This window comes from Muscardinus avellanarius (genome assembly GCF_963383645.1).
Source record: "Muscardinus avellanarius genome assembly, chromosome: X".
Classification (NCBI taxonomy): Eukaryota; Metazoa; Chordata; class Mammalia; order Rodentia; family Gliridae; genus Muscardinus; species Muscardinus avellanarius.
The window spans coordinates 49,727,824-49,740,733 of NC_137792.1; the positions used below are offsets into that span (position 1 = coordinate 49,727,824).

The window sequence follows — 12,910 nt, forward strand, 5'->3', positions numbered from 1 at the left end:
AATGTTATGGCGCAATTAACCAGAAGAGGACATTTGTTCTTATTCTCAAGTGTTTGATGGAAAAATGTCTCCTCCTAGTGGTAATTTTCTATGATGGGATTTTTTTTACTTTTTTATTTTTTTAAATAAATTTTTATTGCTGCATTGTAGTCATACATCTCAATGGGAGAAAATAACTGTGGAGATATACATGCACACAGCACCTAATTAGCCCCTACCCAATCTCTAACCCTTTCCCTCCCCCTCCCACCTACCCATGCTTGGCTTCCTGATTGACTTTGATATGTTTAAGTACATCATGTGCTTTAAAGAGTTGGGATTTTTAAAATAGAAGATAAATAGACTTTTTTCCTCCTCCAGGGAGTCTGGCCAAGGAAAAGACACAAATGTTGCACCAATTCGTACTACTTTTTGCTGTATTTGATGAAGGTCAGTGAGCTTCAATCTGAAATTTTGACTCCTTAAAGAAGTTGGATATATTTCTTTAATCTGGTATTTGAGAATGTGGGATGCTTCTGTTCAGAGGACGTGATTATAGAAAGATCACAAACTATATTAGTATTCAGGATAGATCCTAAGGATAGAAAGATAAGATGCATGTGCTTGGTGTGGTGGGTGTCTTAGGTTATTTGGGGCTATTATAACAAAATACCTGAGGTTGTTGCTTTATAAATAAAATGGATTTATTTAGCTCATAGTTCTGAGGATACAGAAACATCAGTTATGAAGTAAACAATAGAAGAGCTGGGTAACAGTTTGGCCTTGTCCCCACTCGTTAAAAATCCATCAGCAAAGACTTGGCTCTACTTCCTGAATGCTTCCTTTTTATCTTCATTTCTTACTAGGTGTATGACTTTTGATAAATTACTCATTACTTATATGTTACCCTAAATCTAATATTGAAATAACAGTATTTTTTCATTGGACCATTATGAGGATTAAGTGATTTATCTTAAGTAACTTAGAACACTGTGTAGAAAATAATAGATCATCAATAGTGTAAGTACTTCTGCTTCCTCCTTATAATGTAATAATTACACAATCAATAATAATAACATTACGATCTTCTTCTCTCCCCTCTGATCCATCTAAATTGCCATCTTCTTAATTGAGGCCCCCATCATCTTTCTCATAACTAGTCTCCATGTCTTTATGTGTTCTTGACACTTCATTATTACTATAGCAGCCTGAACAATTTCTAGTGCGTTAGCCCTTTTTCATTTCAGAGAAGAAGTTGGAAAGTTTTCCAGCTCTTGGGGGTTCATTTCTATAAACTGGGATAAAACAATTAATGCAGGGTCAAGAACTAACAGCACTTTTCCTGGGATGATATTCATGTGCTTCCTTTTAAATGAATCAGCTAATAAATAGAATGAAATCCTCATGGTTCAAACAAATAAATATTCTCCCTTCCCTTACTTACCATTTGTCATTATTCTTTCCCACTCATAGTCATAGACAAATATGGAGAAATAGTAAATTTGAGTAAGTAATGTCTGCCTTCACCCTCTCACTGACCTTGAAATAAGGTGGAGGGGGGGATGCATGATACAGTGTTTAACTGACTCTCTTTTTGCTTTCTCTCTCATTAGGGAAAAGTTGGCACTCAGATACAAAGGGCCCTTTGGAACAGTCTACAGATTCTTCATCTGCTAGAAACTGGCCTAGAATGCACACAGTCAATGGTTATGTAAACAAGTCTCTGCCAGGTATGTACACGCCTACTCAACAATCCTCAGAGGTTTCTGAAATCTGATTGAAAGCTCTCCATATATAGGCAGGGCTTCATTTTCAGATGACCAAAAGAAGAATCAACTACTGTACTTTAAGAACCCCAAAGTCATCTGGGCATGGTAGCACACACCTATAATCCCAGTACTTGGGGAGCTGAAACAGGAGGATCGCAGGTTCAAGGCCAGCTTCAGCAATGTATTATGATGCTACTTCAAAATAAATAAAATAAAAAGATTGGAGTGTAGTTTGGAGGTAGAAATCCCCAGAGTTCAATATCCAGTTTCAAAACAACAACAAACCAGGCGTGGTGGCGCGTGCTTGTAATCCCCGTGCTTGGGAGGCAGAGACAGGAGGATCACACTAGTTCGAAGCCAGCCTTGCTGGCTTAAGAGACCCTGTTTCCAAATATAAAAATAGGTCTGGGAATGTAGCCTGGAGGTAGAAGGGTTTCCAGGAACCCCGGTACCACCAAAAAAACAAACAAACAAAAAAAACCCCAAACAACAACAAAACACAATCATGGATGAACAAACATTTAAGGACAGTTTAAAATATGAAAGGGACAGGCAAAGATAAAGAAGGACATAACTCTCAGAACAGGGGAAGAGACAAGACTTCCGGGAAGATGGCGACCGAGAAAAGCGGGGCTTAAGAGCCCCGCTAACAACCAATCTCCATTACCACAAAATCAGCACCTTTCATAGCCAGAAAACACCATCACCAGAGAAACAAAAAAATCACCAGGCTCCAGAGAGAAAGCAGACTGAGAACAGAGCTCAGAGCCACAGAGGAGATAATCGGCCTCACGCCCGAGGATGCGGCAGCAGCGCCATACTGCCGGCGGCAGCGGCAAATTCACCAGACGGCTACAGCAAGCCGAGGTGAGCCGCTGCGGAACAGACAGGCGGAATTTCTCGCAGCAGGTAAAATCTAAAGCTCCCAGTGGCTGAGCTCAGCACACGCCGCAGGGATTCAGAGTAGAAATCAAAACCAAGAAGAAATACGCCAGCCTCACGGCCGAGGGCATAGCAGCGGCGCCATATTGCCACCGGCGGCAGCAGCAGAGAATTGACCGAATCCAGTACAGCTACATCTGCGTACTCAAGAACAGTGAGTCAAATTGCGGGCCACAGAGGAGAAATCCCAGTACTATACTCCCTGGGACTTGACCCAGTGGGGGAGTGGCGGTGGCAGAGATATCACACCATAGGAGAACGTGCAACCTGGCACCCCCCACAGTCTAAAGCAGCCTCTATCCACTCTCTGGGTCGGAGACTCTGTGATACAACCCAGTAAAGGAGTAGTGGGGTCTGAGATACTACTGACTCGAGATCCAGAACACCTTAAGTGAAGTCATAGTGACCCAAGGGAAGAACCCAGAGAAGGCACAAACTTCCAAAATCATGGGAAAGAGGAATAACACTGGAGCAATGAATGCCCACAACCCCACAACATCAGAACCCGATAAAACAGAAAATCAGAGATTTCTAGAAGATCAAATCAGGAAAATAACTGTAGAAATAATAGAGGTGCTTCGAAAAGAACTCAGAGAGAGCCAAAAAGAGATAAAGGATGCAATTAATAAAGTAAAGGCCTCAATTCAAAGCACAAACAACCGATTAGACCACATGGAGAACAGAATCTCGCTCTTAGAAGATGATCATTCCAAAAATGAATGCATAGTTTCTAATTTAGGGAAAAAATATCCGACAGCAGGAATCTGATATTGAAGAAATATGGGCCCATTTTAAGAGAGCTAACCTAAGAATAATTGGAATAGAGGGAAAAGAAAGTGAAACCAAAGGGATCAACAATCTCTTCAAGGAAGTAATAGCAGAAAATTTTCCAAACATAGAGCAAGAGGTTGATACACAGGTCCAGGAAACTTATAGAACTCCCTTTAGACAGGATCGGAGAAGAGGATCCCCACGCCACATAATTGTCAAAATGACCAATGTGGAAGCCAAGCAGAGAATCTTAAAGGCAACAAAAACAAAGGGCCAAGTGACATTCAGAGGCAAACCAATTAGAATCACTCCAGACTTCCCAAACCAAGTCATGAGAGCCAGAAGGGCTTGGAGTAACATATTCCAAACTCTGAAAGAAAACAACTTCCAGCCAAAAATTTCCTACCCAGCAAAACTTTCTATCAAATTAGATGGAGAAATAAGAAGCTTCCATGACAAACAGAAACTGAAGGAATTTTTGTCTTCAAAACCAGCACTAGAGAAAATACTCAAAGAGATTAACTACAAAGAAGAAATAGGTAACACACACCAGAACCAGGGAAACAAGAATTTCCATCCAACAGTCGACTAAGATTGGTTATCTGTGGAGATTCACTATTTATGTTAGTCTTTTACCTGTCTCTAAATGGTATTGTTTGCCTTTATTGTTGTTAATTTTTAGGATTTCTAGTTGGAATATTAATATACCTTCAGATATAGCATTTGGAAATATTTTATCCCATTCTATTAGTAAATGTTAACTCTGTTTACATTGTCTTTGGATATACAATATTTTTTTTTATTTTTTAGGGAGTTTGTATACTCTTCTGTTGCCTGTGCCATTGAAATCATATCCAAGAAATCACTGCCAAGTTCAGTGTTGTGAGGTTTTATGACCCAGATTTTCTAAAAGTTTATAGTCTTAAGATTTATATTTAGGTCTTTTATCTATTTTGAGTTAATATTTGTATATGGGATGAGGTAAGGGTCCAACTTTATTCTTTTCCATGTAATTATTATGTTTCAACAATATTTAGTTAAAAGATTATTATTTCTACCACCAAATCTTCATGGAAACCTTGTCAAAAATAACTTGACAATATAGGGAAGAATTTAGCTCTAGGCTTTTATTTAACTCCAATGGTTTATATATCTGCCTTTAGAATAGTACTACACTGTTTCAATTATTGTAGCTTTATATGGTTTGAAATCAGAAAATATACATCTTCTAGCTTTGTTCTTTTTCAAGATCATTTTGGGTATCTAGAGTCCATATTCCATATTAGGACAGAGTTTTTTTCTGAAAAATAAATATATAAATATATGATAGTTTCACCTAAAAAAAATAGAAAAAAAATATTCTCTGGTAAGAAAGAAAGTAAAAAGAAATATTGAAATGTTATCTTTAAGTCATCAAAAGCTTGGTATCAGACAAATGAAACTGTTATGTGAGATTATCATTTTTAATTTTGGATAAATTGCTATAATACTAGATCTCAACCACTAAGCCAAGCATGGGAGGGAGGAATGGGGAGAATGGGGTGGGGATCGGGTGGGGGCTGACTGGGCGATGTGTGCATGTATGTCTACAAAAGTTTGTATCCCACTATGATGTATGAATACAGTGCACCAATAAAAAAATAAAATAAAATAAAAACCACACACAAAAAAAAGAACAGGGGAAGAAAACTTGTCAAGAGCTCTAATTAGTAGCTGTGGCACATGCCTATAATTCCAGCAACACAGGAGGCTAAGAAAGGAGGATCACAAGTCCAGGACCAGCCCTGGCAATTTAGCAATATCCTATCTCAAAATAAAGAATGTAAAGTGCTGATTGTATAGCCACAAAAATTTTAAAAAGATTGTCAAAATATAAACCCAATATAAAGTAGGTAAAGCACCCCACATTAGGAGGCTGAGACCAGATGATCACGGTTTATGGACAGCCTCAGCTACTTAGTGAGGCCCTCTGCAACTTAGTGAGACCCTGTCTCAAAATAAAGAATAAAAAATAAGGCAAGGGGTGTATCTCGGAAGTCAAATGCCCCTGGGTTCCACTCCTGGTACCACAAACACACACAAAAAAAGGATTGAAAATACATTTTTTGTGGTACTAGGGATAGAACTCAGGGGCATTCTACCTCTGAGCTACACTTCCAGCCCTATTTTTTTATTCTTTTTTATTTTTCTTTTTTCTTTTTTCTTTTTCTTTTTCTTTTTCTTTTCTTTCTTTCTTTTTTGTTTTTTGCAGTACTGGGGATAGAACCTGGGGCATCCCTATTTTTTATTCTTCATTTTGAAATAGGATCTTACTAAGTTGCAGAGGGTCTTAGCCTCCCAAGTGCTGGGATTACATACATGCACCATTATGCCTGGCTTTATTCTTTATTCTGAAACAGGGTCTCACTAAGTTTCAGAGGGCCTCACTAAGTATCTGAGGCTGACTGAAAACCTGTGATCGTCCTGTTTCATCCTCCCAAGTACTGGGAGTACAAGCATGCGCCATCATGCCTGGCTCCTATTTTATTTTTTATTTGTAAACAGGGTCCCGGCTTGAAAATATCTTTTAAAATACGCTTAAACTGGGCATGGTGGCATATGCCTGTAATCTCAGTACTTGGAAGGCTGAAACGGAAGGATCACAGGTTTGAGGACAGCCTCAGTAACTTAAAAGAGACTCATCAACTTAGTGAGATCCTGTTTAAAAAAAATGAACAGTTCTTGGGATATAGCTCAGAGGTAGAACACCTCTGGGTTAAATCTCCAGTTTTAAAAAATACACTTAAAATTTCCAGTTTAGTTGTGGACATCTGTAACCTCAATACTTGGGACACTGAGACTGGAGGATTGCAGGTTTGAGGCCAGCTTCAGCAACTTACTGAGACCCTCAGCAACTTAGAGAGACCCTGTTTCTCAATTAAAAAAATAAAAGGTCAGGGAGTATACCTCAGAGGTAGAATGCACCTGCATTCAATCCTCAGTACCAAAATTTTTTAATTTAAAAATATATTTAAAATGTCGAGTGTGGTGGCACATGCTTGTAATCCCAGCATTTGGGAGGCTGAGACAAGAGGATTGTTCGTGGAGACCCTCAGGTATTTAGTGAGGCCCTCTGCAACTTAGAACCTATTTCAAAATAAAGAATACAAAGCCGGGCGTGGTGGCGCACGCTTGTAATCCCCGCGCTTGGGAGGCGGAGACAGGAGGATCGCGGTTCGGAGCCAGCCGTGCTGGCTAAGAGACCCTGTTTCCACATAAAAAAGTTAAAAAATAGGTCTGGTTGTGTAGCCCATGGGAGTGTATCCCGGAGGTAGAAGGGCTTCCAGGAACCCCAGTACCACCAAAAAAAAAAAAAAAGAATACAAAATAGGGCTCAGGGTGTAGCTCGGAGGTAGAATGCCCCTGGGTTCCATCCCCAGCACTGCAAATAGATAGATAGATAGATAGATAGATAGATAGATAGATAGATAGATATAGATAGATATAGAAAGATATACTTAAAATCAAATAAATTATAATACAAAAATGTTAAGAAGTAAGGGATTTGAGTCTTCATTGTATGAACAATGAAAAGAGCCCCAAACAAACTGTAGCATTTCAAAGCACAAAGAAAAGATACTTAGCTGTTGAAATTAATGATAGTGACATAGAGGAAGGCATCATAGTGTGGTTGCTCTGAGACTTGGAACTCAGCCAGTAGGAAGACTGCTTCTTGGGAAGAGAAGAAAAATAAAACTCAACAGGTGAAAGTCAGCCAGAATGTGGTTGAACTGAAGACAGAATAGAGTAAAGAGGACTGAAAAGAGCCCTATGTGTCTCATCTGGTAAGCAGTGAACAGAGGCAGGTGCAATCCTGATGAGCTAGCATGGGAGATGGAGACTAACCAACTCCAGCAAACATAAGGATAATAGGCACTGAAGAAGATCTAGAAGTTCAAACCAAGGGCTTTTAGAAACCTCTTCAAAGAAATAATATCCAAGAATTGCCCAAATATGGAAAAGGAGATGATGGATATCCACATATAGGAGACATTCAGAATCCCAATAAGGCAAGATCAAAAAAGAACTTCTCCACTTCACATAATAATCAAAATAACTAACACAGAGGTCAGGAGAGAATCTTTAATGCATTGAGAGCAAAAGGAAAGGTGGCATTCAGGGACAAAACAGTAAGAACCACTCTGGACTTCCCAACCCAAATCATAAAAGCCAAAAGTGACTGGTATGATATACTCCAAACCCTGAAAGAAAACAACATCAAACTAAACCAAGACTCCTATATATGGCAAAGATATCCTTCAAAATTATAGGGAAATAAAAACCTTCCAAGACAAGCAGAAACTAAAAGAATTAATCAGTACCAGACCAGCACTAGAGAAAATACTTAAAGAAAAAAAAAAGAAGAAACAAAAAATACCAGAATCAGAGAAAGGGCAAAGTCCACCAGATGGTCAACTAAGCACAATTCACAATAGCCAAATTATGGAACCAACCTAGGTGTCCATCCACAGATGAATGGGTTACAAAATTATGGGATAGATACACAATGGACTTTCACTCAGCCATAAAGAAGAACAAAATTGTGTTATTTGCAGGAAAATGGAGGGACCAGTAAAGGGTCATGTTTTCTCTCATTTATATAAGCTAAGGAATAACTGAGATACCAGAGGGACTTTAAGCAATGAGGAGAAACTCCAGTGGATTGAAGGAGGTGGTCTAGTGGAGGTTTGGGGTTGGCGAATCAACGAAAAAGCCATTTCCATTGACATTATTTACATATGTGAGAATACCAGTGTTAATCTCAATACCCTGTATGGGGATGAGGGAGTGAGGAGGGAGCCAGTGCAAAGCCCACCAAGTGCTGTGGGCATATTTTTCACTATTACTATGAACTGCATTATGATGTGAAACTATAGTGCACCAATAAAAGTTAAAAAAAGAAACCACCCAGATACTTAAAGCTTTTCCTGGGAGAAATAGGTTATGTACAAAGAAATAGGAATTAGACCAACAATGTAATGGAGCAGCATTTTAAGAGTTCTAAGGGAAAAATTACTTTATTTGTGGTACTGGGGTGGAACCCAGAGTCTTTCTATTTCCAGGCTACACTCCCAGACCTATTTTATATTTTATTTGGAAACAGGGTCTGGCTAAGTTGCTGAGAGCCTCTCTAAGTAGCTGAGGCTGACTCTGAACCTGTGTGATCCTCCTGTCCCAGCCTCCCAAGCACTGGGATTACAAGCGTGCACCACCATGTCCAGCAGAAAGATTACTTTATACCTAGAATTTATAGCTAAACCATGAGTCAAATTTGGGAGAAAAATAAAAGCATTTTCAGAAGTGGAAGACCATAGATGCCCAAAGAACAATTATATAATTATCTGTGAGCATATAGGGAAAGAATTCAACCTAATCTAGACTTCCCTGTGGAAATGACACTTGAACTAAGCTTTGAAAGAAGACAAGAAATAGCTGTTATGAGCTGTATTGACACAGTGGATATTAAACTAATGTGGGAGGAGACAAGAAAAAGTCTCACTTGCATAATCGAGAAGAGAATGAGGTGAGGAAGACTGCAAATGTGGTTTTATAAATATGAGTTTAATGAGATGTCCAAATGAAAAATTTGAGGTGATATGGCTGTATGAGTCTAGAATTTGGGGGAGCTCAGAAAAGGAGGCAGAAGAAGGAGCAGTCTTAAGAAAACTAGGGAGCTATTGATTAATTTACCCATCCAGTCCCAGTATTTTTTGTTGTTTCAAATGATTTAGCCGGGCGTGGTGGCGCATGCTTGTAATCCCCACTCTTGGGAGGCGGAGACAGGAGGATCGCGCAGGTTCGAAGCCAGCCGCGCGCTGGCTTAGGAGACCCTGTTTCCAAAATGAAAATGTAAAAATAGGTCTGGGAGTGTAGCCCCGAGGTAGAAGGGCTTCCAGGAACCCCAGTACCACCAAAAAAAAACCCAAAAACCAAAAAAAAACAACAAATGATTTATACCTTAGCCATAGCTGTCATATTCTTATTTTATAGGTCTGATTGTATGCCACAGGAAATTGGTGTACTGGCATGTGATTGGAATGGGTACCACCCCTGAAGTGCATTCAATATTCCTCGAAGGTCATACATTTCTTGTGAGGAACCATCGCCAAGCCTCCTTGGAGATATCACCAATAACTTTCCTTACTGCTCAGACATTCCTGATGGACCTTGGAAAGTTTCTACTGTTTTGTCATATCTCTTCCCATCAACATGGTAATGTCTTAGATCTTTATTTGTGTGTATGTGGCATTGGGGATTTAACCCAGAGGCATTCTAAGTTCAAACTTCACTCCAGCCCTAATTTACTTTTTATTTTGAAATAGGATCTCACTAAATTGCTGAGGGCCTTGCTAAATTGATGAGACCAGCTGCAAACCTGTGGTCCTGGGGTCTCAGCTTCCCAAGTACTAGGATTACAGATGTGCCACCACCACAATCAACTAGTATTTTGGATCTTAAAAATGAGTATTATAAGTCTCCAGTTGGACTTTTAATGGTATTTGCTGGACACTGTAGAGTAAGAAGGTCCCTTTATAGAGTATGGATTATGTTTGACTTTAGTTGAGACCCCTAGTTGCTAGAATTTGGAGTAAAGATTTTACCTTGATTATAAGAGTACTTGAGTATCAGTAGTATTGGTAGACTTTTAGCTAAATGACTGTGATAGATGGAGGAGAGATAGTTTAGGGAGGAGTAAGATGGGAAGTTGAGAGAGGACAGTATGTCATGGGTTTCCTGGCCTAATCCCATTAACTAGGTTTTTGTTTATATGGTACTAGGGATGGAACCCAGAGATGGTGTAACTCTGAGCAACACCTCCAGCCTTATTTTATTTTTTTTATTCTGAAATAGTGTCTACTGCTAAGGGTCTCATTAAGTTGTTGAGGATGGCTTCAAACCTGTGGTCCTCCTACCTCAGTCTTTCAAGTACTGGGATTACAGATATGTGCCACCAAAGTCCAGCAAGTTTTTAATACTATGGGAAGAGGAACTATAGGTTTTAATTGAGGTGATGTTTTATGAGAAATTTAGGGAAATGAGGTCCCAATGACTTTCTCAAGAACTATTTGGTGGGGACTTTACACAGGATCAAATGTACTGTAAGAAAGTTGGAACAATGATACTTACAGTTTCAAATTATCATTTATTTGATGTCATGCATGGAACCAGTTGTGTAAATTCAATCACACCATTGTTCCATCCCCAGTTTATTTTCTGTGCATTTACTCTGCTAAATCTTAATCTCAGATCAATCTAATAACTATCTTTTTCTACTTCATTATGGCCATTGAAGGCTTAGTTTGCTGTGATGCTATAACAATATCACAGCTAGATAATTTATAATGAACTTTTAGAAATGTATTTATTTATAGTTCTGTTCGGGAGATTGGGAAGTTCGATAACAAAGTGCCTCCGCCATCTAGCAAATGTTCGGTTTTGTTTTTGATACTGGCGATTAAGCACAAAAGCATTCTGCCTCCAAGCTATACCTCAAACCCGTGTGTGTGTGTGTGTGTGTGTGTGTGTGTGTGTGTGTGCTTTTTATATTTTATTTTATTTATATGTGGAACATATTGAAAATGGTGTACATTTAGATTGGGCTTCATGCCCTCTCCCCCACCATTCCCCTTCCCCCCTCCCAATAATGAGTGTCCAGGTTAACCATGCTATATTCATACTTTTCCACATATTCCACAGATGTAGCTCCTCCATTGATCAACCTCGGCTTTCTTCCTCTCCTATCCTTCCATTCTAACTTTGCTGAGATTTCCCCTTCATTATCTGGAGTCCTTCTGGTATCACCACTACTCCATAGCTTGGGCATTTTAGAGAAAACATATATCCCTTCTCTTTCTTTGCTTGACTAATCTCACTTAACATAATGTTCTCCAGTTCCTTCCATCTTCTTGTGGATGCTATGATTTTATTCTTCTTTATAGATGAATAGAATTCCATTGTGTGTACTTCCCATAATTTTGCAATCCATTCATCTGTTGATGGAGACCTAGGTTGGTTCCATATTTTGGCTATTATGAATTATGCTGCTGCTATGAACATGGGTATGCATATGTTACTGTAGTTCAATGATTTCAACCACTTTGGAAAGATACCCAGAAGTGATATAGCCAAATCATATATGGTGGATCTATTTCCAGTTTTCTAAGGAATCTCCACACAGATCTCCATAGCGGCTGAACTAGTTTGCACTCCCACCAAGAGTGTAAGAGAGTTCATCTTTCCCCATATCCTCACCAGCATTTATTGTTGTTTGATTTCTTTATGCTTGCCACTCTGATTGGGGTTAGATGGAATCTCAGCATAGTTTTGATTTGCATCTCCCTGATGGCTAGTGATGATGAACATCTTTTCATGTATCTATTGACCGTTTGTATCTCTTCTTTTGTGAAGTGTCTATTCAGTTCAGTTGTCCATTTCTTGATTGGCTTATTTGTTTTGCTAGTGTGGAGTCTTTTGAGCTCTTTGTGTATTCTGGGTATTAGCCCTCTATCAGAGTGGTGGCTGGTAAAGATCTTCTCCCATTCTCTAGGCTTTCTTTTTAGGTTCTTGATGGTTTCTTTTGATGAGAAGAAACTTTTTAGTTTCATGCCATCCCACTCGTTAATTCTTGCTTTAATTTCCTGTGCTTTGGAGGTCTTGTTGAGAAAGTTACTGCCTGTGCCTGTATGTTGGAGTGTTGAGCCTATGCCCTCCTCTAATAACTTCACAGTCTCTGGTCTAATTTCCAAGTCTTTGATCCATCTCGAGTTTATTCCTCTGCACAGTGAGAAGTAAGGATTCAGTTCCAACTTTCTACAAATGGATAGCCAGTTCTCCCAGCATGATTTGTTGAAAAGGCTGTCTTTTCTCCAGTGTATGAGTTTGGCCCCTTTGTCAAAGATTGACTATAGATGTGTGGGTTTGTTTCTGTATCTTCTATTCTGTTCCACTGATCAGTCTGCCTATTGTTGTGCCGATACCATGCTGTTTTTACTACTATTGCTCTGTAGTATAATTTGAAGTCCAGGATTGTGATGCCTCCTGCCTGGTTCTTGTTGCTGAGAATTGCTTTGGCTATTCTGGGTCTTTTCTTTCTCCATACAAAATTCATAACTGATTTTTCCAGGTCTATGAGGAATGTTATTGGTATTTTAATGGGAATTGCATTGAATCTATAGATCACTTTGGGCAGAATGGCCATTTTGATATTTATTCTGCCTATCCATGAGCAAGGGAGATCTTCCATCTTCCAAGGTCTTCTTCAATTTCTTTCTTTAATGTTTTGTAGTTTTCTCTGTAGAGGTCTTTTACAGCTTTGGTTAGGTTTATTCCTAGGTATTTTACTGGCTTAGAGGTTATAGTAAGTGGAATTGTTTTATTTCTTTCATTGTGGATTCATTGTTCGTATAAAG

The 12,910-nt window shown here is 39.0% G+C and overlaps 1 protein-coding gene across 2 annotated transcripts in view; it reads left to right on the top strand.

The window, feature by feature from the left end:
• The window catches only part of F8 (coagulation factor VIII), a gene marked incomplete at both ends in the record, with an annotated part of 111,351 nt that overhangs the window by 29,834 nt on the left and 68,607 nt on the right, over positions 1–12,910 (top strand). For both annotated transcript variants that reach the window (XM_080718661.1, XM_080718662.1), the window contains 3 exons: positions 361–429; positions 1,593–1,709; positions 9,492–9,713. In XM_080718661.1, coding sequence (XP_080574787.1) covers positions 361–429; positions 1,593–1,709; positions 9,492–9,713 — 408 coding nt within the window. The remainder of the gene's footprint in view (positions 1–360; positions 430–1,592; positions 1,710–9,491; positions 9,714–12,910) is intronic.